This window comes from Marmota monax, unplaced genomic scaffold, assembly GCF_021218885.2.
Source record: "Marmota monax isolate L192 unplaced genomic scaffold, Marmota_monax_Labrador192_F-V1.1 WCK01_AAM20220418_F8-fsc00007, whole genome shotgun sequence".
Lineage (NCBI taxonomy): Eukaryota > Metazoa > Chordata > Mammalia > Rodentia > Sciuridae > Marmota > Marmota monax.
In genome coordinates, this window is record NW_026692781.1 from 1,346,400 (window position 1) to 1,370,254 (window position 23,855).

Here is a 23,855-nt window from a genome sequence, read left to right on the forward strand (position 1 = left end):
GGACATCTCCCACATAAGAGTTTTTATCTTCTGTTTTCAGGAATAAAAGAAGAGATTGGAATGCTCTTCTTGCCTCTGCTGTTTTTTAAGTTTTTAACTCAAAATTATTCTTATGCCAAAGTGGCATATTACAGAGAGGCATATTCTGCCTTCCTTCATGCCTCTTTGTAGCTTGGTTCAACTTGCTTGCCCCAAATCCCTCTAGTTCTGCCAGTTTGCATTTCCTATAAGAAATTAGGCCAGGAGCTCATCAAATGATCACTTGACACTGATGCATGCATCATTCTCTCTATTTAGTTCTGGGCCTGACTCCATCTCCCTTTGGAAGAGAATCTTTCCCATCTAGAGTTATGCCTGAAGGCAGAGGCAATGTTTCCTCCTGACAGCTAAGATTGTTTTTTTTTTTTTTTTTTTTCACTCCAAAATGTCTAGGCTGTCTCTTTTTATGTTTAACTCCTGATTTCTCATGTGCGAGTCCTTCTCATCAGCCTTTCCACTTATCTAAATTGGCTGAACAGACTCTGTGGGAGATCCTTGTTCATGAATCCCCTTGTAACTTGGTTGTAATTGCTGGCAGTATGTTTTTCTTCAATTTTAATTTTGAGAACTAAAACTCACATGGAAAAGTTAAAGAGTATAATGAACCCCCTATATACTCCTCACCAGAGAACATTTTTGAAAGGCTGTTTTTGTGTGGCTCTCCATATTTGTCTAGTCTCCCTATTTTTAGTACATAGCTACAACCTTAGTGTTTTTGTATCAAGGTAAAATCAAAGTTTTAAGAACTGTGCTGCTCAGGAAGATGGCTACTAGCCACATGAGACTGTTCAAAATGTTTAAAGTAGCATTAAACTTAAATGAAATTTTTAAATAATCAGTCATGCAAGTGTATTAGTCCATTTTCTTTTGCTATAGCATCCTACTTGAAGCTATTTCTTTACAGAAATGAGGTTTTATTTAGCTCATAGTTTTGTACTGACAGTCCAAGATAGAGAAAATTAGAAGTCTAAAGATAAATACTGCTAAAACTTGTTTCACAGTTTTTCATAAGTTGTTACTACATGTAACACTAAATCCATTAGAATGGAGAATTGTGATTAGTAGAGGCCAGGAAGTCTGGGAAGGTGATAGATTGAGGTTGAATAAGTACCCAAAGCACTATTGGATAGATGTAATAAATTCTAGTGTTCTGAAACAGAGTGGTGTGGCCATCACAATAACCTATTATATATTTTATTAATAGTTCGTTAGAAAGAGGTTCTCAAAGTCTCCAAACACAAAGTAATGATAAGGAGGTGATTTGATCAGTACGCCTTATAAACTTATACTAAAATATTACACTGTACCTACTAAATATGTGCAAGTTTTAATTCTCCCATATCTGAACATCATATACATCTTTTGGATTCTTATTAAGTTGGGAGAAAAGAGTGTCATAAGAATAAGAATTAGTTTCCTGAGCTAGGTGTGATGTATATCTGTAGTTCCAGATAGTTGGGAGGCTGAGGCTGGAGGATCACTTGTGCCCAGAAGTTCAAGACCAGCTGAGAAACACAACAAAACCTCATATTAAAAAATAAATAAATAAAATAATTTCCTGCCAATCCATAGGAATGATGTTCAGTCAGTTTTGGATTTAATTAAATTAAAAAGAAGGAAAAGAAGTAAAAATTTCTTGCACATATAAATTTTAAAACAGTATTTGGAATTTTAAGACAGTATTTGGAAATCATTTTAAATACAGTGTATGAAAATATTTACTTCAAAAAAATAATATACATGTTTTTGGCCACTGGGGGACATTGTTGCCCCATGCATAAAACAAAGAAGGTTTTTAGAGTTGTGCTTTTCAAACTTGAGTACACATCAGAACCACCCAGGAGGAGGTAAATGCAGGTGGCTGTGCCTCCACCTGCAGAGGTTCTAAGTCAGTGGGGATAAACAAATATATAAATTTCTAACAAGTAACTAAATGATGCTGATGCTGCTCATCTTGGGATCACATTTTGAGAGTCACTGGGTTAGTAAAAGACTTAATATTTGGTATTAAGGCTATTTTTTGACCAAACTCTCCTCATCATATAATTCACACAAACATGAATTTAGATGCTCTACTAATAGTAGGCTTTTGTCTAGCATATGAAGGTTGTATGTGAGTTTACCGTTTTGGAATGTCAATAGTAAGAAAATATGGAGAGTCATCATTTCTCTGTAGATAAAGTGAAGTTGCACACGAAGGGACATGTCAATGAGGTTTACAATCAAAACACTTTAATGGCTTCTGAAAATAAATTAGCTTAGGTTTGGACAAAGGTGTGTCCCCAAACTATTGGTACAGGAAAAGCCCTCGAGATTTGTCCCTGAATGTGGCAAACCCTAAAATACATAATTGATCTCCAAATATAATTCAGACAATACCAAGGAGACTAAATTTTTTCCTTGGTGTTCCAGAGTGTGGTTCTATTTTAGGGTGAATTAAAAGACTGAGTCATGAGATTCTGATGACACATAGCTTCACAGAGCAGAGTTGAGGAAAACCATCTTCCCCAGTTTTTTAATAATTGGATGACCTTCTATTATATTGTCATATATATTATATTGTTATATCTATTATATCTTTTCTCTCCAGACAATTATTACAGCAAATCAATACATAGAGAGCAGTTATTCCTGCTGAGGAAATATCCTTTGTCTATTGTTTCAAAAATCTACAAAACTCGTGAGGTTTACTTGATTTACCATGTTAATTATGGTCGTTTGGTTTTTTATACACCAGAAATTGACTTTATTCTCAGTAAAATAATGTTCTGAAACTAGAATGGATCTTGAAAATTCTTATTTTCAAATCTATGGAAAAGATAAATGATTGGGTCAGGTATTAAATATTCTTTCAGAAAACAACATTTCTGGGCTTCTGGAAAAGTGATTGAGAAACAGTAGTTTTAGAAGTTTGAAAGGTTAAGTAAAATTTTCTGATTTATGGGTATGTATAATCACAATTCTTCAAAATAGTATGAAATAAGTTTTAATAGTATTTAGCTTTAGGACTCTCATTTTCTATGTAAATTCTGTAGTCTTGATTTTGTTACAAAATTCGTGTTTTGCTACTGTAATGTAAAAAAATGGAGATAATTTTTATCTGAGAAATAATGTGCTATAGTCTCATTGTTTTAAAATAAAAACCTTATTACTGAATGAGATTAACTTCTTTTAAGTATACTTCTTCATAGGTAATTGAATTATGTTTCCTACTTATCAATTCATAGGACAAGTAGGAATTGAGTGGCATCAAATGTGCAGTAGTATTTGCATAGTGTCAATTATTTGCATCTTTTCCAAATTCATACATTGAAATCATAACTTCCAATGTGATGACCTCTAAAAGTGGGACTTTTGGAGAAGGCGATTTGGTCATGTAGCTGAGCCCTCATGAATGATATCAGTGCCTTAGTTTGTCAGTTTTCCAACACTGTGACAAAATCACTGAGAGAAACAAAAGATCTTGTCTAAAAGATTCAGAGGTTTCAGTCTGTGGTCACTTGGGCCCATTACCATGGGCTTGTGACAAGGCAGAACATCATGGGCAGGGAGAATTCAGTGGAGCAAAGATTCTCATCCCATGTTGGCCATGAAGCAATGAGAACGAAGAGGAGACCAAGGACAAAACAGCCTTTAAGGGCACGCCCCTAATGACATACCTCCTCCAACTAGCCTTTACCATCTACATGTTCACCACCTCACAGTAGCCCATTAAATTATGAACCCACCAAAAAATTAAAACCCTAATGAGGTCAGATCCCTCATAATGTGATCACCTTCCAAAGGCCTTACGTCTCAGAATGCTGCTGCACTGGGGACCAAGACTTCTACATATGAGCTTTTGGGGGACAAATCTGATATCAATTACAGCAGTGCCCTTAAAAGATACTTTTGGAGATCTACTTCACTGCTACACAGTGGGGACACAGCAAAAAGATGGACATACATGAATAAGGAAGACAGCACTTTCAGACAGCAAGTCTGCTAGAGCTTTGAAAACAGACTTATAGCCTACAGAACTGTGAGAACTAAATCATTTTTTTAATTTCAAATCACTCAGTTTATAGTGTTCTGCTATGGTAACATGCACACACAAATAAATAAATAAATAAATCCATCCATACATACAAATATTTGTGCCAATAAATATAACAATATAACAGGAAGTACTGTTATATATCTAAAGAGGCAGAAACAGCGTTGGAGCTTAATAATGGATGGGATTGGTAAGAGTTTTGAAGTGCAGGCAAAAAAAGGCTGTATTACTATGATTGTTAAAGGTGATTCTGATGAAGGCCCAGAAAGAAAAGAAGAAAAGGATAGAGAATGCTTCAATCTTCTTAGAGTCTCCCTAAGTCATCCTGAATAGAATGTTGGTAGGAATCTGGACTGAAAAGGACATTCTGATGAGGTTTCAGTTGGAAATGAGGAACGTGCTGTCAGACATTGGAGGAAAAGAGATTTTTGTTATAGAATGGCAAAAAAAAAAAAATTACCTCCATTGTGCTCATGTTTGATTGTTTTGTGGAAGGTAGAACTTGCAAGCTATGAAATTAGGTTTCTGTTGAAGGAAATCCCTACATGTTGAAGTTTAAGTGTTGAAGAAGCAGCCTAATTCTCCCAATTGCTTATCGTAAAATTTGAGAACAGAGAAATGACGTAAGAAAAAAGAACCAGAATTTGAACATTTGGAAAATTTTCTGTCTAGCCATATTAAAAACAGTAAGACAACCTGCTGGGAGAAAACACTAAGGATGTGGCCAAGCAATCCTTTGACAAAGTATGAACCATGAACTTAGTCAGTCATCCTAACAGAAAAACTGACAGTTTGAACTGAGGAAAAAGAGGTGGGAAAGAGCAGAGAAAAACTGTTGGACTTCTTAGATTTTACTGGACAGGATCATACGACATATCTAACAATGAACATGTGTTATTATTCAAGAGAAAGGAAGAGTGACCTTGAAGGCAATTTGGAGATCATCGGGCCTGACTCTTCAATTTCTAAAGGGTAGAGGGGAGACCATTGTCTTCCTTTAAATGGACAAGAGAGCTTCCACCCAAAACCATGGGGCTGTGCTGAGAGCCATAGCCAAGTAGGAATGAAGCATGGCAATTTCTTTGTCAGCCTACCCAATGTTGCTTAGAGGGAGGACTCTTCATTGTGGAAATGGGCTTGCCTTGGACCCAGGTCATTTGCAGTGACATTGCATGAATGTTTGAGAAAGGTGACCCTGCTCAAGGACCAGGGTGGGTCCAGGTTTAGGGTGTATCCTGCTGGGAATAGGGAGTATCCTGCTGCCTCAGACGCCCACTCCTTGGGTTTAGGGCGGTTCCAGGTTTAAGGTGGACCCTGCTGCCTCAGGCGCCTGCCCACTCCTTGAGTTCCCTTGAGTTCTCACGGGATTCAGAGAGTATTTTGGGATGCAGAGCCCGGTGGAGGTGTGGATTTTCCCCAGAACGTGCGTGTAGAGTGCCGGTGAGAGGTTGGGAATAAAGACTTGCTGTTTGAATCTACAAGGCTGTGAGTGGCTCGTGATTTTGTGCCCAGCCAGACTGCGGCAGGGCTGGAACTGGTGTCCCTCTGTGTCCAGAAGGTGGGACTCCTATCTGAGTAGATACAGGAAGCAGAGCATCTTGCTGAGGAGGGTTATTCCCAAGCCTTAAGTTTTAAAGTCATCTGCCCTGTTAGATTTGGCACTTGAGACTTGTCAGGTTTCTTCTTATTGCTTCCTTTTGGAATGGAAATGCCTCTTCTATTATTGTCCCATCATTGCATTTTGGAAGTACATAATGTTTTGTTTCATAGGTTCACAGCAGGAGAGGAATTTTTCTCAGAGTGAACTCTACCTTGAAACTCACTTGTATCTCATTTAGATGAGACTTTGATATTATACTTTAAAGTTGACACTGGAATGAGTTAAGACTTTTGTGGTTATTAGCATGCAATGAATATATTTTGTATGTGAGATAGACATAAATTGGGGGAGGGGACAGGTGTGGAATGTTATAGACTGGTTGTTGATGTGTTGAAATCCTACCCTCAGTGTGGTGGTATCTGATGGGAGAGTTTGGTAGAACCATTATTAATGAGATTAGTACCATTATAAAAGAGATCTGGAGGGCTCTATGCCCTTCTGCCACGTGATGACATAGTAAGAAGATGGCCACCTATGAACAAGAAGTGGCCTCTCACCAAATACCGAATCTGCTAGAACCTTGATCTAAAACTACCATTCTCTAGAATGTGAGAAACAAATCTCTGTTGTTTATAAGTCCCCAGTCTCTGTATTCAGTTTTATCATCCTAGACACCTTAACTCTTCAGTATAAAACTGTCTTCACTATCATTCTCAAGTCAGCTATTTTTTCAAGCAATCATGTTTATGCAGCTTCCCACCATCTAAAAAATGATATTATTGTGCATACCATTTTGTGGCAGGTTCACTTAAAAAGAAAGCATTATTGGCTTTATGTTTCTGTTTTCCTAAATTTCAAGATATCTTTAAGGAAGTTTCCAGCACAGGGTACAATTTCTATTCAAGTTTGTAGGTCATTCAACTTTTTAAATAGTGCGATGCCAGGCATTGTTCTATACAGTAGAAGACAGACATGGTTTCTGCCCTCACAGATGTTATGCTGTAGAACCATTTGTTCTAGAAGAGATGTTACATGACAAAAATATAAACAGCATCCTATAATGAACTTTGTCCTAATGAGAATCACCTTCATCTAATCCACTATGTAATATAAAATAGACTGAATGTTTTTCATGTAAAAATTCAGTCTCATAGATTTATCCAACAGAAATGCTCATAGATTGTACAACACAGATTGCTGTTCAGGAACAATTATATTCATTACACCCTTACTTGATATGGAGCAAAAGTGGAAAAATCTTATTGTTTGTCAATAAGTGCTTGGTTGATTAAGTCTATAATATTCTGTATTATTTAAAAAGAATGAGCTATATATTTATATATGCCACATGAAAAAATTCCCAAGACATAATAATTAAAAAGTCAAAACATAAGACAATATATAAAATATTACTTATAATAATAAAAAATGTTTATCTAAGTAAGAAAGTATTCTAAGTGCAGAGTAGAACAATAGTACTCTATATTTTTTGTACTATTTTAGGTTTTTTCCTCAATAATAGATATGTATTATTTTTACAGCCCAACCAAGAAAACTATACGAATTTCTAAAAATTGTATATGCCTGACACAAAGACCTATGAAGAATTAGGCAAGACTTAGGGATAAGTAAAAACCATCATTACTATTTAATTATTTTGTTTATCATAAGATATTATCCCAGCCAAGACAATAGTTCCCTATTTGGAATAGTAATGTAACTTGGACTTGATTTTTCTTCCATGATCTCTTTTATATTGGTAGATCAGATCATAAATGACCACCAGTTGCCTGGGACAGTTCCGATGTCCTATTTGTGGAATCCTTCATCCCAATGCTTAGGTATTTCACTTAGGGCAGGAAGATGGACTTTTGCAAAGCTCAGTATGAAATCATTGTGTCCCCGATGTTAGAGCACCTTTTCTATTAGTAAATACAAATCATGTATGCTAAAGAGTAAGATATTTTTAAAAAATTTACTCAACCATGTTGCTGAGAAGTCCTTGAGCCTGTAATAGTATTCAGAACTAAACTCTGATTCAGGATGGCTACTTAGTAATGCCAGCACATTCTGACTTTTGATTGTTGTATTGATTGCATACCACAGTCAACTGAGGATGGGTTTTTTGAAACTTACCTGGCTACCTACCACAAAACAAGGGCTTCCTAAACTTGCCTGATCACAGTCGTCTTGGGAGAGCTTGCTATAGCTGTCTTCTATCTCATTCTAAGTGTTAGCAAACAGACGCATGCATCTACATTTTATAATTAGGTGAGTTAAAAACAACAACTATTCTAAGTATACTGAAAGGTGAGAAGGATTATGTGGTAGGCCCAGAGACTTGGAACACTTCTGGAGTTTCCATGCTATTGATTTAGAAATTTAAGGCATAGATTAAGGAAAAGGCCATGGAAATATCTAGGTTTTGGTGTGGAGAAAGGGAACTGTCATACTGTTCTGGGACATACCTAGCTAGTTTTATGCAAAATTTCATATGATTCAAGTCTAATTAATTTTATGCTATCAAATCATAGCCTATGACAGATAGGACAACCTCTACTGCATACAAATATGTTATTTCTCACTTTTTTCTTATCTGAGAGAAATGTTTCTGGGTATTTTAACCACTTGCTCCAAATTCTACCATCCACTTCTTTATATGTTCATACATTCAAAAACTTAACAGTTACTCTCTTCTCTACAATTTTATCTGTCTCAGCTTATTAGTATAATTTGGTAGACAATCTCCCTAAGGTAGAGCAAATAGTTTTACTTATGGCTGAGACTTACCAAAGGCACAATTTGTTTGTCTTTCGAAATTTTTGTTTTCTGTGACTGCAAGAAATCCTGCTGAACAAGACATTTCTTCACCATCCTTGATGAAAGATGAACATTAATAATGCAGATAAGAATGAGGCCAAGTCATGTTGAAGAGAAAACAAGATCCAGAAAATCTAATTCCTTTTAGAAGAATAAATTTAAAATGGCAAGCTCAATAGTTCCACCACAGGGAAGAATGAGGTGAGTAATATACAACCCTTAAGTTCCAAAGAGTTAAATTAATTTATGGATTCATGTCTTAAAAATATCTATAAATACAATATATAAATGTATAAAAATATACAATTTTTTAACCTATTCCCACACATAATTCTGTGTCTATTTCTTTGTAGGTAGTGCATGTATTTTAATTCATGTAATATACATTCATTTAAGTTTTGTTTTATATAGTCAATATGACTATAATATACCAAAGTTCATTTTTATTTGCAAATCTTATGATGCTTTTACTTTACACATGTTGCACATAATGACAGACCTCTTATATAGGATGTAAGTAAAGGAAAAATATTTTAGAAAGATAAATAATTTTTCAAAAGAATTATTTCAAATAATTTTAAGATAACCACTTTTCTCATTTACTAAATACCTACTGAGCACCCTATTTAGCAAAGGACTGTAAAGAATCATCTTTGCCTCTCAGGCACCACATGAGCACAGTGGAAGATGAGGAAAAGAGAAGAAGAGAGGAATTCTGAGCTCCAAATGTCATGGCAAGGCAGATTAAGGGCAGTAAAGTGGCTTCTCATGTCCTGGTTGCCTGGAAGAGTCCTGGCTTATTCATGTTGTTTTACCATAGTTATTCATATTTTTCTTCTACTTTCTTTAAGGTTTCAAGTTGGACATATACTTCAAAATCCCATGGAAATTCACAAGACAGAAAATCCTCTTCCAATAATAAGATACAAGACAGCTCTCACTGAATACTGAAAGCTAGGGTTGGTTTCACTGGGTAAAAGACAGATGAAGAAGATAATTTCAGGCTTTTGTCTTATTATTCAATGCCTGTCTTCTCTCAGTAGCTTCTTAAATTGTGTTGCTGCTTTCTATTTCTTTTACTTTAAAAGTTAAAACCTGCCCACGCCCCACCTCCCTGCTCTACCTTCACAAACATTCAAACAGTCTTCATCAGCAAAGCCCCCACCATGCAGTTAAGACCCTTTATCATGTGGCCCTTCTTATATCCCAGTTACCGACACTATTCATTTCTCACTGTAGTAAATACTGAACCATTACAAATGCTTTAGACATGCCTACCTGGTGCTCATTTTCATTTGTTTGGGGTTATAATTATCAAAATACGTACTTGTACAGTCATGATTATCTACGTGAAACTGTTGATCTGAAATTGTTACTTCTACTAACTCATTGAGTCTTCACAGAAATTATTATTACCATTTCACTGATAATAAAATTGAGACAAAGAGAGGTGAAGGAAATTTTCAAGGCTTTTTAATTTTTTAGTACTCTCAGCAGAGCTGGTATTTGAATCAAGGTGATATACCTCTAGAGTGTATGTATGCTTTTGACCACTATTCCAGGACATTTTTACTGTGAGGGCTGTCCTACCCTTCCTATTCTTTATAACTCAGATCAGAAGTTACCAGTTATAACCTTCTCTATTTTTATATAGTTATTCATCCATTCCTCAATAGACTCTGTAACTTAAACTTATTTCTTTTGTTGAATTAGAATAATAATTTGAAGATAACAGATGTTGGGAAAGCAGGTGGATTTCTGGCAAACAAGAATTAGAATATGGAGACATTAGTTTTAGAAATATTAAGTTGAATGTGGCAGCCGAATCTGTCAGTACTAAAAGACAATTGGAACTGCAGCACCATTTCATCTAAAAGATCAATGCTGCAGTATAAATCCAAAAGGAGAGAAAAAAATCAGTAAAGGGTAAAAGCAAAGACTCAAAGATAAGATAAGAGAGGAGGCCTAGGATGATGTAGGGTGTTTATTTGTTTTAATGGGGATTGAACCTAGGGTTACCTTGCCACTGAGGTATATCCCCAGTCCTTTTATATTTTGACATAGGGTTTCATTAAGTTGCTAAGTGTCTCACTAAATTGCTGAGGCTGGTTTGGACCCTGCAATCATCCTGCCTAAGCCTCTGCTGTCACTGAGATTACAGGCATACTCCACAGTGCTAGGCAAGGATGGAATAGTTTTATGGAAAGAAAAAGAGAAGAGGGGGGGCACAGTTTTAAAGAGCAGGTGGTAACGTTCATCACCATCAAATTCTAAGATATATAAATATGATGAAGCCTTATAAAATAAAGATGGTTGAGTTAAGCTACCTGTAAACTGGTAAACACAATATCTGAAAGCATTAAAGAGAAAGAAATGGTACTTTGAAGAATAAGATTCATCATTGGTTTCATATTTGAACCTGAGAGAGGCACAATTTATCTTAAAGAGCTTGAAGGACAAAGATATGACCTGCCTTAGCACTTTACAACAAATAATCACACATACATAATGTCAAGTTTAATTAACACAGAAGGAATGAGTGCATTGGCATATTAGTGGGACATTTAAACTTTATATAACAGTTGTTTTCATAAGGAATTTATTCTTAAAAATACAATTTCCTGTAAATTTATTTAAGAACTTTCTGGTTTCTGTATTCTCATAAGCAAAGGTTACAGTCATATGAGAGGAAACAATAACAACAACAAATTGCAATAAAGACTTAAATACCTCTGGGAGCATCATGCCCTTCAAAGTAAACAGAGAGCTGAGGAGATGTAATTTGTGATAATCAGAAACTGAGTATGCACAGCATTGTTCCATATGGGTAATGTTCTTTGTTGCTGTGTCCACCTTTAATACCTTCTAGCTCTTTTGTCATAATGGTAATGGGAAGTATAATAGCTAGCACAGTGTTTTGAAATGCAAAGTGCTTATGTTAACAGGACTATTTGCAGCCAAATTTTCTCACAAATATTACTGAGACCTATATGTCTTTTAATATTAACCAAGATTGTAGAAAGTTTGTATAGAGCCCTGCTTTTTTAAGGTAATCTTTAAAAGAATGATATAATGGGATACTGGAAAAAGATGCATCAAGGTTAACCACAGTTATTTTTCAAGATGAGAAAAAATTGAAAGTGCATAAAAATGAAAGACATAAATAAAAATGATCAGTTAAGAGCGAGAGATACAAGAAAGGGGGAACAGATGGAGCAAGGTATCAAATAATGTGGAAATGAATGGGAAAAGCTATTTTGTGAATAGATGGGGGAAAGGACCAAGGGAGGGAGGAAGAGCAAGGAAGGAGGGAGGGACAGATGTAAGGTGAGCGAAAAGGGAAGAACAGGGAGAGAGAGGAAGCAAAGGAGAGAGAGGAGAAAGGAAGAAAAGGGAAGGAGAGTCAAGGGAAGGGATGGGAAAGGACTTGGATACCATTTTTCACTGTGTAGTAAAGAAGTCAAAGAAGAAGATTACCATTAAACAGGGACGAGAGGTGGGAGGGAATGGGAGAGAGAAGGGGAATTGTATGGAAGATGGAAGGAGACCCTCATTGTTATACAAAATTACATATAAGATGGTGTGAGGGGGAAGAAAAAAAAGAGAGAGAGAAATGTGTTACAGTAGATGAGGTAGAGAGAGGTGATGGGAGGGGAGGAGAAGGGAGGGGGGATAGGAAGGACAGCAGAATACAACAGACACTAGTATGGCTGTATGTATAAATGTGGCTGTATAACCAATGTGATCCTGCAATCTGTACATGTGGAAAAATAAGAATTCATACCCCATTTGAATCAAATGTATGATATGTCAAGATCATTGTAATGTTTTGAGCAACTAATAAAAAAATAAAAAATAAATAAATTTGGAATCTGAATCTGAAAAAAAAAAGAAGTCAAAGAAATTTGTGACTGTATCGTCCTGTTTCTTGGTGAAGTAAGAGACAGTTACCTTCTAACATGAAGAGGTTCTAAGGGGACAATAAGAGACTCAAGCAATATTGGATAATCAGGTGACATTGCAGATTACCTACTTGTGATTTTAAGAATATCTTAGTGTACAACTTTCCCAACTATACTTGGCTGCTTAGAATATTTTGTTTTTCCTAGTGCTTTTGCTGCCACACTGATTGAATCAATATTAATTGACAACATCAGTGAAATATTCCCATGGGCCAGGAAGAACCATACTAACAGCTGTAACTTACTAGAGCAATCTTTTTATGAATACTTTATTTAATTCATGGTGATTCAGAAACACATTAATTTACTTACATAATAATATGAAATCCCATCGCACACAGGATAGCATATGAAATCACAGGACATATTTGCTGCCCTTAATATTAAAAGTTTGTATAGTTCTAGTTCCTGCAAACATACAAACTTATGAAGTTGAGCTGTCTATTCCAATGGTTCCTAGGATTTAGGATTGTATACATCAGTGAAATACAAATGAGAAGACCAAAAGTTTTTCATTTGGCCAAATAAAATATTAAAACAAATAACCTAGTATCATTTTTTTCTCACTATCACTTCAAAAGAATATTTGTATGCTAAATAATGTTAATCTTTAGAAAATAATCTAGAAGACACAATTTTCAAATGAAATTCTTTAAATTGAATATGTTCAGATTTGTAAATATCTTTTACATTTTTCTTAATTTCTTGGGTTTATAAGGCATATGAAAATATCGTTATGGGAGTGCTGCTATGTGGAACTGTGTTTGAAATTTTTTTACATCCCTCAAGGTCTGGGCTCCAGCATAGACAGACAAAAACCATCTACAATTATCATTTGGACAGAATCACCAGAATAAAGATATGAATCTCTAAATTAGATCAGTTCATCTTCAAATACTGGGGACTTAACCACTATGCCATACATCTCTCCTAAAATATTTTTGGTTTTAGCAAATAGGAATTACCATGAAAAATGAGGAATGTGATCATTTAAGTAACACTTCAGAAAGATGACTTGGATGAAACTACAATAATTAAAATCCAGGATACTTTAAAGTTGGTAGAGAAGATCTAATTTTGAGTGTAGAAATCATAAAGTCCAGAATATAAGAATCAGATAATAGTGTAAACATAGATATGTAAATACTTCAACAGCACAACAGCCAAAAAATCCTCCCCTCCCCAAAGACACACACATCTATGTTTATCTGCATACTATATCTGCATTTCTTTCTAACTATACACACATGTATGTATACAGATATATGTGTGTGTACGTATATGCGTATATAATTAACTATATATAACGGATTTTTCTTTGAACTCACTGAAGTGGGAGCTGTGGACTTCATCTCTTTACTTCTAAATACTTTAGCATGCATTTTCTGAGAACAATAACATTTTCTTTTCTTTTTTTATAATAGGTACACTAGCTTAAAAATTAATAAAAATCAAAATGTTAAAATATGAATAACTCGTCAATAGTACACACTCCAATTCAGTGTTTCCAATGACATTCTCCATCACTATTCCCAGTCCAGTATCCCATACCATCACACATTGTGTTTAGCCATTGTAGCTCTTCAACCTGAAGCAGTTCCTTAGTCTTTTTGTTTCATTTTGTTTTTCATGACGCACATTTTAAAATTTTAGTCCAGTTATTTTATAGAATGCCTTCAATTTTGTTTTCCTTATGGTTATATTCAGGTTATGAAAACCTAACTGGATACCAAGACGTGATGTGGGCTTTTCCATACATCATACATTCCATTCCATAATATTGTTCCATCTCCTAATTGATACTATTCTTGAAGGTTGTGCCTGCTTTGTTTCTCCCCTGTAATTTTCTTCTTTTGAAATGTTTAATTAATACAGACATACTTTCAAGCAGTCTGAGTTTCCTGTTCCTTATCAAACTTTCACCCATGAGTTTTAGCATTCATTGATGATTCTTATAGGAATCAATTTCATAATAGTATCTGCCAAATCATGATTTATTCAACTCCATTATTCTACATTTGTTAGTTAACAGTCTGCTCTAAGGAAGAGAATTTTTACTTTTCTCTACATACTTATAGAAGTATATGCTTGTGGATTTTAATTTTGTTCAGTGAGTTGTAATCTATTATTATCATTATTTCTTTTGATGCTCCAATTGCCTCAGCTTTAGCTGATGGGCAGCCTCTTATAGTTGGTTTCTACATTCTGTTAATATGACCTAGGCATTCTTTGGGCATTCATTACTTTATGGTGCAGCAAATATTATGAAAAATAATACCAAGATAAAAGTGGAGATTTATAAGGATAAATGCATATGATATATTTTATAGTATAGACAAAGTGAAATATATTTCACTGATGCTTCTTTTATATCTGTAAAGTACTGATATGGCTTTTATCAGGAGATGATAATTTTTTCACAGTGCATCACAGCACACAGTAATCTTATCTTCAGTGCATTTTATCAGGATGTGTGATATAAAATCTCTGAACAGTTTATCCCATCGTTCTTATTTACTTTAGTTGGAAATAGGAAATTCTTTTCAGCCACTACTAAGTCAGAATTAATTGTCATTTTGTTTTAGGGTGATGATATTATGAACAGATGGGGTAAATAAGTTGTGGAAGGATGGGAGAAGCACTGTACATTACTGTTTCCTTTTGGAGCAAGGCCATGTTCCCCTTCTGGATCTACAACTGAGATAGTATGAGCCTATAAACAAGCAAAAGCTTCTCTTTCCTCAGAAAATTAGATTAATTTGTAAAGACTGTTAACTTTACTCTCTGAACTACTCAAGTAACTTTTCCATGTCCCTGTGAATTCTGCACTGGATTTCCCTGTGTTTCCTCCAGTCAGTATTTTTCTACCTATGAAAGACAGTCAAATGATCTCAAAGCTAACTCACAGCAAACCTTGGCCTTTTCTGACTCTCACCAGCTATTTCACACTTTTTATTAGTTAGACAGGGGACAGAGAGTGTGCTTAAAATGAGACATAGAGAAGGTTTTCATACAGAGGCTGATTACAAAGGTGTGGGCATGGGGAGGGGAAAGCCATGAAGAATAAGGGAGCACTCCCAGGCCAGCAGCAGGCCTGAAGGAACAAGAGGACTAAGGATTATCTGACCCCAATGAAAGTAGCCCTAGTTGTAGGAGAGGACAATATGACATTCAGTGGAGGAATGCAGCCATTGCCTATCCAGGGCAACCCAGCAAAGAAGAAATCAGCAAATAATATTCTTCTCCCTCAGATGGGGTTGGGAGTGTGGGTGTTTTCCTGCAAGAGCTTCCCACCAGTCAAACAACTGGGAACTCAAAGGTAGGAGGAGCCATTGATGCAATGCAAAAATTTCACTGTCCTTATGCATACAGCAGAATGGGGAAATATGAAGAAAGTTTCTGAAGATGCAAAAAATATCCTACTCATATATGGCATTTTTAAATTTTTTAATAAAAATTTAAAGGCTTCTTTTTATAGCTCAAGTGGCCATCCACCATTGTGCTTGTTCTTATTTTTTTTTCCCAGAGATACTGGCTTATGCTTTGGCACCCATTCTTTGTCCTAACAGAGATCACACTCCGCTTCTTGTTTTTCCAAAGAAGTCTTTCCCTCCAGTTTCAATTCAATTCTAGATTTTCTTGTCTCCCTGTGGTGTGTGTGTGCATGCACATACTGAGCTTTCCTTCTGCCCCAACTATAAAATAAAAAATATCTCCATCCGGTTGAAAAACACTGCTAACAAAATTAAATGGGCAAACAATAAAATAAAAAATGTAATCTTTATTAGTTTTGCACATTTTTAATGTTGATTAGCATCATTAGGGTAATAGTAGCATTTTCCAGCATGCAGTTCACTAATACAATTTATCTAAGTAGTTTTAAGAAAAAGAGGAGCCTATGATTTGCTTCTGTAAGAAACACAAAATGTCCTGATGTAATTGACAATTTCACTACTCTCTCTTTTTGTGGAAAAAATTAAAAATTGCAAAGCCAACATTATACTCAGAGCAATCTAAAGCAGCATGACTCCAAGGAAATGAAAGCATAAAGAAAAGTTAGGAGGTAAAAAAGGCAAAAATGAAAAATAAACACTACCTTCAATCAGTTAATGCAGACACTACCAAAAATGTAAATCAAATTTTATACCCTTTCCAATTGAAAAGCATAATTTGGATGTGAGTCTTGAGCCTATTTTTTGCCCCTTAAAATTATGAAATAATCTAAAATTAGCAAATATAATAATAAAAAGGCAAAATCTACAACTACCCAGTCTTGTTTTCATTTCTTGTTTAGCAAATATCTTCCATGAAAAAGTACTATGGACAGAAAGTAAGAAAAGTGATTGTGATATCAACCTGAAGATAATTTCCTCTTCATATTTATGTACATAATGCTGAAAAATAAAATAAAATGACTTTTTACAGTATTTATATTTGCTTATAAAATTCTAAACACATTTTAACAGGTTAAGCGGTGTTTTTTTAAACATGTCTGTACAATCTGGCTATACACCATATGTTATTCACTTAAAATTTTAAAATAACCAAAAAATTGTTAGAGTGCGGCAAACTATTGTTTAATGACTTGAAGAAATGAGATCTGTTGAACAATTTCCTTGACTTTACCACTGACATATGGTTTCTCATAAATGAGATTCTGAGCAGTGGGAGAAACCAGATACAGCAGCATGGTAATATAAACATGCATTGATAGCATCCAAACTATCTATAATGGTACGGAATACATTATATTACCTGTATAAAGCTTGCACTCTACATTTCTTGTGGTACATATTTGATGCAATAAATACTGTGCTTAGGTCATTATTTGTTTGCTCAAACGTGCACCACAGGTTAAAATGACTATTTACATAATAAATAGCATTTCATTAACATATACAGTGTCAACCTGGCTGAAGATGGCTAAACAAAGTGCAAGATTAAGCAGAAATTTACAAAGGATTCATTTGGTCAATTCAGTCTTCTGGGGGGTGGGGGTGAGGATCAGTATTCATTATTTAGAGTTTTTAATACAATAAACAGAAATATAACATTTATGACTCCAGACATTTGAATGAAGTTTGCACCTACTAAGACTTAATGACTTACCCCCAAACAATCTACTTGGTCTAGGGGCTAGACTGGATGAAACAAGATCAGCAAGGCACCTCCAGTTATCACCCAGCTACCCTCCCAGGAACACAGATGAGGTTTAAGAACTGCTTAAGAACTGTCGTGGCTTCCCTTGTGACTCTTTTCCTCATGCATGATCTCTAAGTGCAGCATGCCTTCATGCAAACCATGTCTTGGTGAAGGTGGGAGGGCCATGAGGCTGCCATGACCCCCAGGTGGCATACCTGTAAAAGGGGTCCTTGAGTCTATTTCCCAACAGAAATCCTGTTTACAAAAATAGTCACATATAACAAACAACATATGGATTAAAAAAAAGATGAATCCACTAACAGAGTTTGTAAAAACGTGACAAATGTGGCAGTTGAAATGCAAACAGTGGATACAATTACTACACTAAAGTGTTTCATGTTAAACAATCCCCAAATTATAGGTTTGCACCCCTTTAAACTGGTCCCTACAGTCTGCGTAACCACTTTGTCTCTTGTCTTCAGCAGTGTCAGCTGGTAGTGAGGACAGTAACCTCCTGTCAAGGTTGTCTCCCCTTTACACAGAGTCACACAGTTTGCCGACAAGGGGGTCACTGTCTTATTGTAGGCACTGACCTTAAGTAGATTTGTGTAAAAACAGTCAGTTTGGCATTGACCTCCTAATGGAGTCCTGTTGACAAAAATACATCACCTTCACAGGCTGTAAACAATTTGTCACCCAATTATTTTTATTTGTTTTTGTTTATTTCCCTTTGGCTTTTTCATCTTTTCCTTCTTGCTCGTGTTTTTCCACAATTGGCTTTGTCACCCGATCATAGGAGGGTGGACAGACTGCAGTGGACATGGTCAGATCAGTTTTCTCTGTAATAGAGTTTTCATTTATTCTATCGATTATCATGTCTTCTTTTACAAGAAGATTAGCCCCACCTTTGAGTTTGTTCTTATTATATGTAAATGAAGCTTGCTTGACAGTTCGCTTTAAAAGGTGGCGCCTGTAAGCACGCTGAATAATAACAGCAGATACTTCCTCTTGTTTTCGTTTTAAAGTAGTAGTGATTGGCTGATAGGAGACCTTGGAAGGATTGGAAGCCATGAACCGCTCTTCCATCTGTATTCGGAGGGCATCCATCTCTCCACTCTCTCCTAGGACGCGCTTTGTAAAAGCAAATAAGATGTCTAGACAGTGGATTCGGTCACCACTCACCATGGGCAAATCCATAGCAATGAGCTGGAGTTTGTTTGGTTGTGGCAAATTGAGAGGAGGTTCAAGAGCAGCTGCAAACTGAGATAGTTTTTCAAATTCCATGAACTGGGTTGCATCAGGATCAAACTTCTCCCAAACCTCATAGAACATCTCAAAGTCATCCTCACTCAGGGGCTCTGCACTTTCTTCAGTAGCAACACTGAAGTTCTCCAGGATGACAGCGATGTACATGTTCACCACGACCAGAAAGGATATGATGATGTAACTGACAAAAAAGAAAATCCCAACAGAGGGGTTCCCACAGTCTCCTTTAACTGAGCTTCCAGGATTAACTTTATTAGGATCACAGTCAGGTGGTTTACTGTTGAGAATAGGTGCCAGCAATCCATCCCAGCCAGCAGAGGTGGTTATTTGGAACAAGCAGATCATGCTATTGCCAAAGGTCTCAAAATTGAACATGTCATCAATTCCAACTTCCCTCTTAACGTAGGCAAAGTTAGACATTCCAAAGATGGCATAGATGAACATGACCAGGAAGAGCAGGAGGCCAATGTTAAACAAGGCAGGAAGGGACATCATCAAAGCAAAGAGCAGTGTACGGATCCCCTTTGCCCCTTTGATCAGACGTAGGATTCGGCCAATCCTGGCAAGACGGATCACTCGGAACAGGGTTGGGGACACAAAATATTTTTCTATCAACTCAGCAAGAAACATTCCTGTGGATAAATGATGAGAATAAAAGAAAGAAAGAAAGAAAAAACAAAGAGAATACAACTAGTGAAAAAGTTATTCATTAAGATAATGCTTAAGTTTTTGAGGCTCTGAGGTAAATTCAGAATACTGAAATTCAATTATGTTTCTTAGATATCACATACACATAATACAGTCATCTTTCAGTATCTGCAAGGTACTGATTCCAGGACTCCCTTTCACTCCCAGGATACCAGAATTCATGGATAATCAAGTCACATAAAATATGGTATAGTACTTGCATTTAACCTATGCACATTTTCCTGTATACTTTAGGTCATCCCTAAAACACTTACAATACCTAACTCAAAGTAAATGCTATGTAAGTAGCTTATAGTCTATTATATAGGAAATAATGACAAGAGAAAGAGTCTGTACATGTTCAATAAAGATGCAATTTTTTCTGAAGACTTTTTTGTCCATGATCTATAAAGAACACACAGATGCAGAACTCACAGGTGTGTAGGGCGGAATGATATAATTAGATTTATCATAGAAAAGTTGTAAAATAGTACAATAAATATATAATAATCCTCCATCTAGATTCACGAATTGTTAACATTTGGACCCATTCATGTCTGTTATCTATTTATCTATATTATGAATAACCTTTGATTTTGACATTCAACAATAAATTAAACTATAAGGACCACAGTATTTTTTTGTCTTTGAGGGATGTTGACAATCTATTTTTAACCTTACATTCCCAAGTCAGGATCTAAAAAAAAATAAATAAATGCACAAGTCTGGTGAACAACAGCAGTCAATAATGTTAGTATAAATTTATATGAATATAATTTATTTTTTCTGAAATTGCCAAATTATAAATCCTCTTTTTACATTTTATCCATCAAAAAGTAGTTTTTGATGCTATTTTCATCTATGAACTTGATGCTTTTCTGAGCTTCCATTACAATATTCTTATTTACATATTTGCTTGTATACCTCATGGTGCATTTGTGAAAGGATCCAAAGTTGATGTTTGCTTTGATTCCCTGTGTCTGGTATTGGTATCATGTCCCCCCCCCCCCTTTTTTTAAAAACCTTCTTTTCTAATTTTCCTTTTCAATAAAGGCTATACTGACGAATAGCTCAAAAATCTAAATGCCTTTGAGTTGAAAGGATTGTAGTCATGGATTAGATTGGGGATCAAAAGTTATATAACATATGAATTGGATTTAAGGCCAATTTATTCAGAGTGGGGAATGATATGAAAATCTGCCCAAAAAAGGTTCCCTTTAATGGATGGTTAAACATTGATTGATGTCCCCTTGTTTAAGAGAGAGTGAATATTTCAGGCCTGCACACAGAGGTCTTCCCTTCACAAGACCTTCCTTATATCTTTTATGAAAAGAGCTGTTGTTCATGAAGTCTATTGTAAATTCCAGGATTTTAAGTATATAACTAAGGAAATGAAGTTCCAGTTTACCTCACTTCCCTTGTGCTTGATTAATAAAACTTCATTTTTTATGGTAATGTAGGAAATCTTTGTATCTGCTAACATTTAGTCCTTGTCTTTATCATCATTTTGTACTATTTTTCCTTATCTTTCAACCAGCTTCTACCAGTATCTACATGCTGGTGTTTCCATAGCTTTTCTCTAATGTAATGTCTTTCCTGATTATACTTCTGGATGAAATGCATCAAAATATTCACAATGATTAAATGTTGGGAGGACCTCTATTCCAAAGTTGTTTTTAAACTTTCACTTTTTTTAACTGAATTTGAGAAATCTTAAATATTTCTTACCTACAATGGAAAGAATGACAACCACAAAATCAAAAATATTCCAGCCAATCGTAAAATAATAATGGCGGAGGGAAATGAGCTTCAGCACACACTCTCCAGTGAACAACACGATGAATACCAGATTGATGCGTGACAGAATGTTAGTCACATATTCACTCTGGTCATCTGTTTCCACCATCATTGTGACCATGTTAAGGCAGATAAGAATCATGATGCTTATGTCAAAAACTTGTCTGGTTACAAAGTCAAAGACCATTCCTTGAAATTTGTTCTGTAGAGAAACAGAAATGCTTTTAGCAACAGTTTTATTTTTTTTGCACACTAGCATATGCATCAGCAATTTTTTGCATTAATTCACTTTCTAATATTGTACATTATAGCTGATTGACCCTGATTTTTGTAAGGGATGATTTATGGCACATTGATCTTTAAAATTTAGTTATCTAAATTGCTATTTATCTGTACCTATTCATCAGAACAGCAACTCCTTGTCCAAACAGTTTCTAATAGGAAACATCACATACTGTATACATCAGTCAGAGGAAACAAAATGCATATCAATATACTAAAATTATGAGGTGAGAAACCTGTTTGATTTGATGTTACCAAACTTTTCCATGATCAGTTGGATTAATACTATTAGTACAATAATGTTAATATTCAATTTCCTTTATCCTCAAAGAATCATTAAAGGGAACTTGGGAATCTCAGGATACATACAGTTACATTCCACATATGATAATACTGATATTTCTCCTACTAAAGAGTCTTCGCTAGCATTGTCAGAAACAAAATGCTGAGCCTCCACAGGGATAATCAGACCAGAATTACGTTCCTTGTTTTGATGTTAAAAGAAAAATTTCACATGTTTTGTAACTGATTTGTAGTTCTCTTCCCCAGTTCTGTCACTGTCAGACACTGAAGGCCATCATCTATTTCCCTGGCCAATAAAAAAAATCTAAGGATATTTAGTATCCTACATTTTCTATACACATCATTGACTCATTTCTACTTCTAGTAATAAGTATCAACATAGGAAAGTATATATTTCTCATCATTCTCAAAAAGGCACTATTGGCCTAGCATTATGAATTTTCTCTGATGCTCCCTCCAAATTTGAGCTCAAAGATCATTGTCATGAAAATCATTAATGTGAGCAAGGTCTCTCCATTTTCACAGCTTGTTTAGTTCATCATGGAAATACAAAGATTGTTATTTATCATGTTGAAATTTAATTTTTGACCTTGATTTTTTAAAAGACATTAGTTAGTAATTTCTAAATTTATAGTCAATATGAATGGTAGTTGCTGAAATTATTTCCTTCTCCAAAACACTCAGTACTTCTAGGGAAACATAAAATGAAAATAAAATTTTATTTCACTTTACAATTCATCAACCTCTGAATCTAGTAGGAAACTACTTGTACCTTAGCCCCATCCAAAGGTTTACCCACTTCCCAGCATTAAATGGTAACTACTCTACAAATAGATAATTAACTTTCTCTCTGCAGCTCAAATGTCTACACATTCTCTGGCCACTTAATTTGGATTCTAATTGTGTAGTTCTAAATCTTTTGAAGACAAAGGTACATTTTATATGCCATCTTGTTTAGTCTTTTACTTTTTTTTTACCATTACCATTTCTCTGAGAAAACCCATACATTTTTTTTTGGTTTTGTATACTTTTCCCCCCATATCATTTGATATTTCTTACTCCTGGTCGAGGTATAGGCTTTTGTGGCTTTTTCGATCCTAATTTTTTCATTGCATTATAATATTTCTTCTGTTCTTCTGTCATAAAGATGTCTTGACCTCCAAAGTATAGAAAAGAAAAATCAAAACTGGTTAAAACTGTGTCCATTTGTGCATGATTTTTCAATTACAATAAAAAGGGACAGTTAAAAAGTAATGTAATTTTGAATCAATTAGCATGATTATGCTGAGGATTTGAGCAATTAAATGTACTTTGTAGGCACTGTAATTTCATTTAGTTCTTACATTCATTAAAAAGACATTATTATTATTATTATTATTATTATTATTATTATTATTATTATTATTTTGAGAAGAAAACCCCATAAACTATAAGCACTTATCCAAGACCATATACTCAGGGAGTGGTAAAATTTGGCTCACTGAGATAGTAAATATATATTTAGTTCCTTACATATATATATATTACTTTTTTTTTGTATTGCTGATTTAACCTATGGGAACTCAACTACTCAGCTTCATCCCTAGTTTTCATTTTGAGATTGTATCTCATTAGGTGCCCAGGCTGGACTCAAACTTAAGATCCTCTTTCTCAATCTTCCCAGTCACTGGAATCAAGGACTGTGCCACTGTGCCTGGCAACATATTACTTTTCTGAGTTAAATACAATGATGTTCTTATTCAAATTTAGCAAAGAGTTAAAGATATTTATATTGCAAGATGGTTTGGAGTTAGCCATGAAAGTCACTTGACTCTGTCAAGAACTGAATCAGAGAAATGGAAAGAGAACTGGATGAGTTGAGGGATGAATCAGAAATCCTAAGTATAGCAGGTGTGGGACAGGACAGTAGGGACAGAGAACT

General features: G+C 35.2%; 1 protein-coding gene across 4 annotated transcripts in view; it reads right to left on the minus strand.

Annotated features, from left to right (window-relative positions):
• Positions 1 to 16,218: 16,218 nt before the first annotated feature.
• Positions 16,219 to 23,855, minus strand: part of Scn1a (sodium voltage-gated channel alpha subunit 1) — a 155,132-nt gene continuing 147,495 nt past the window's right edge. For all 4 annotated transcript variants that reach the window (XM_058580149.1, XM_058580146.1, XM_058580148.1 and 1 more), the window contains 3 exons: positions 22,994 to 23,098; positions 21,281 to 21,551; positions 16,219 to 19,497 (listed from right to left, as the gene is read on the minus strand). In XM_058580149.1, the coding sequence (XP_058436132.1) occupies positions 18,320 to 19,497; positions 21,281 to 21,551; positions 22,994 to 23,098 (1,554 nt within the window). In that variant the 3' untranslated portion in view covers positions 16,219 to 18,319. The remainder of the gene's footprint in view (positions 19,498 to 21,280; positions 21,552 to 22,993; positions 23,099 to 23,855) is intronic.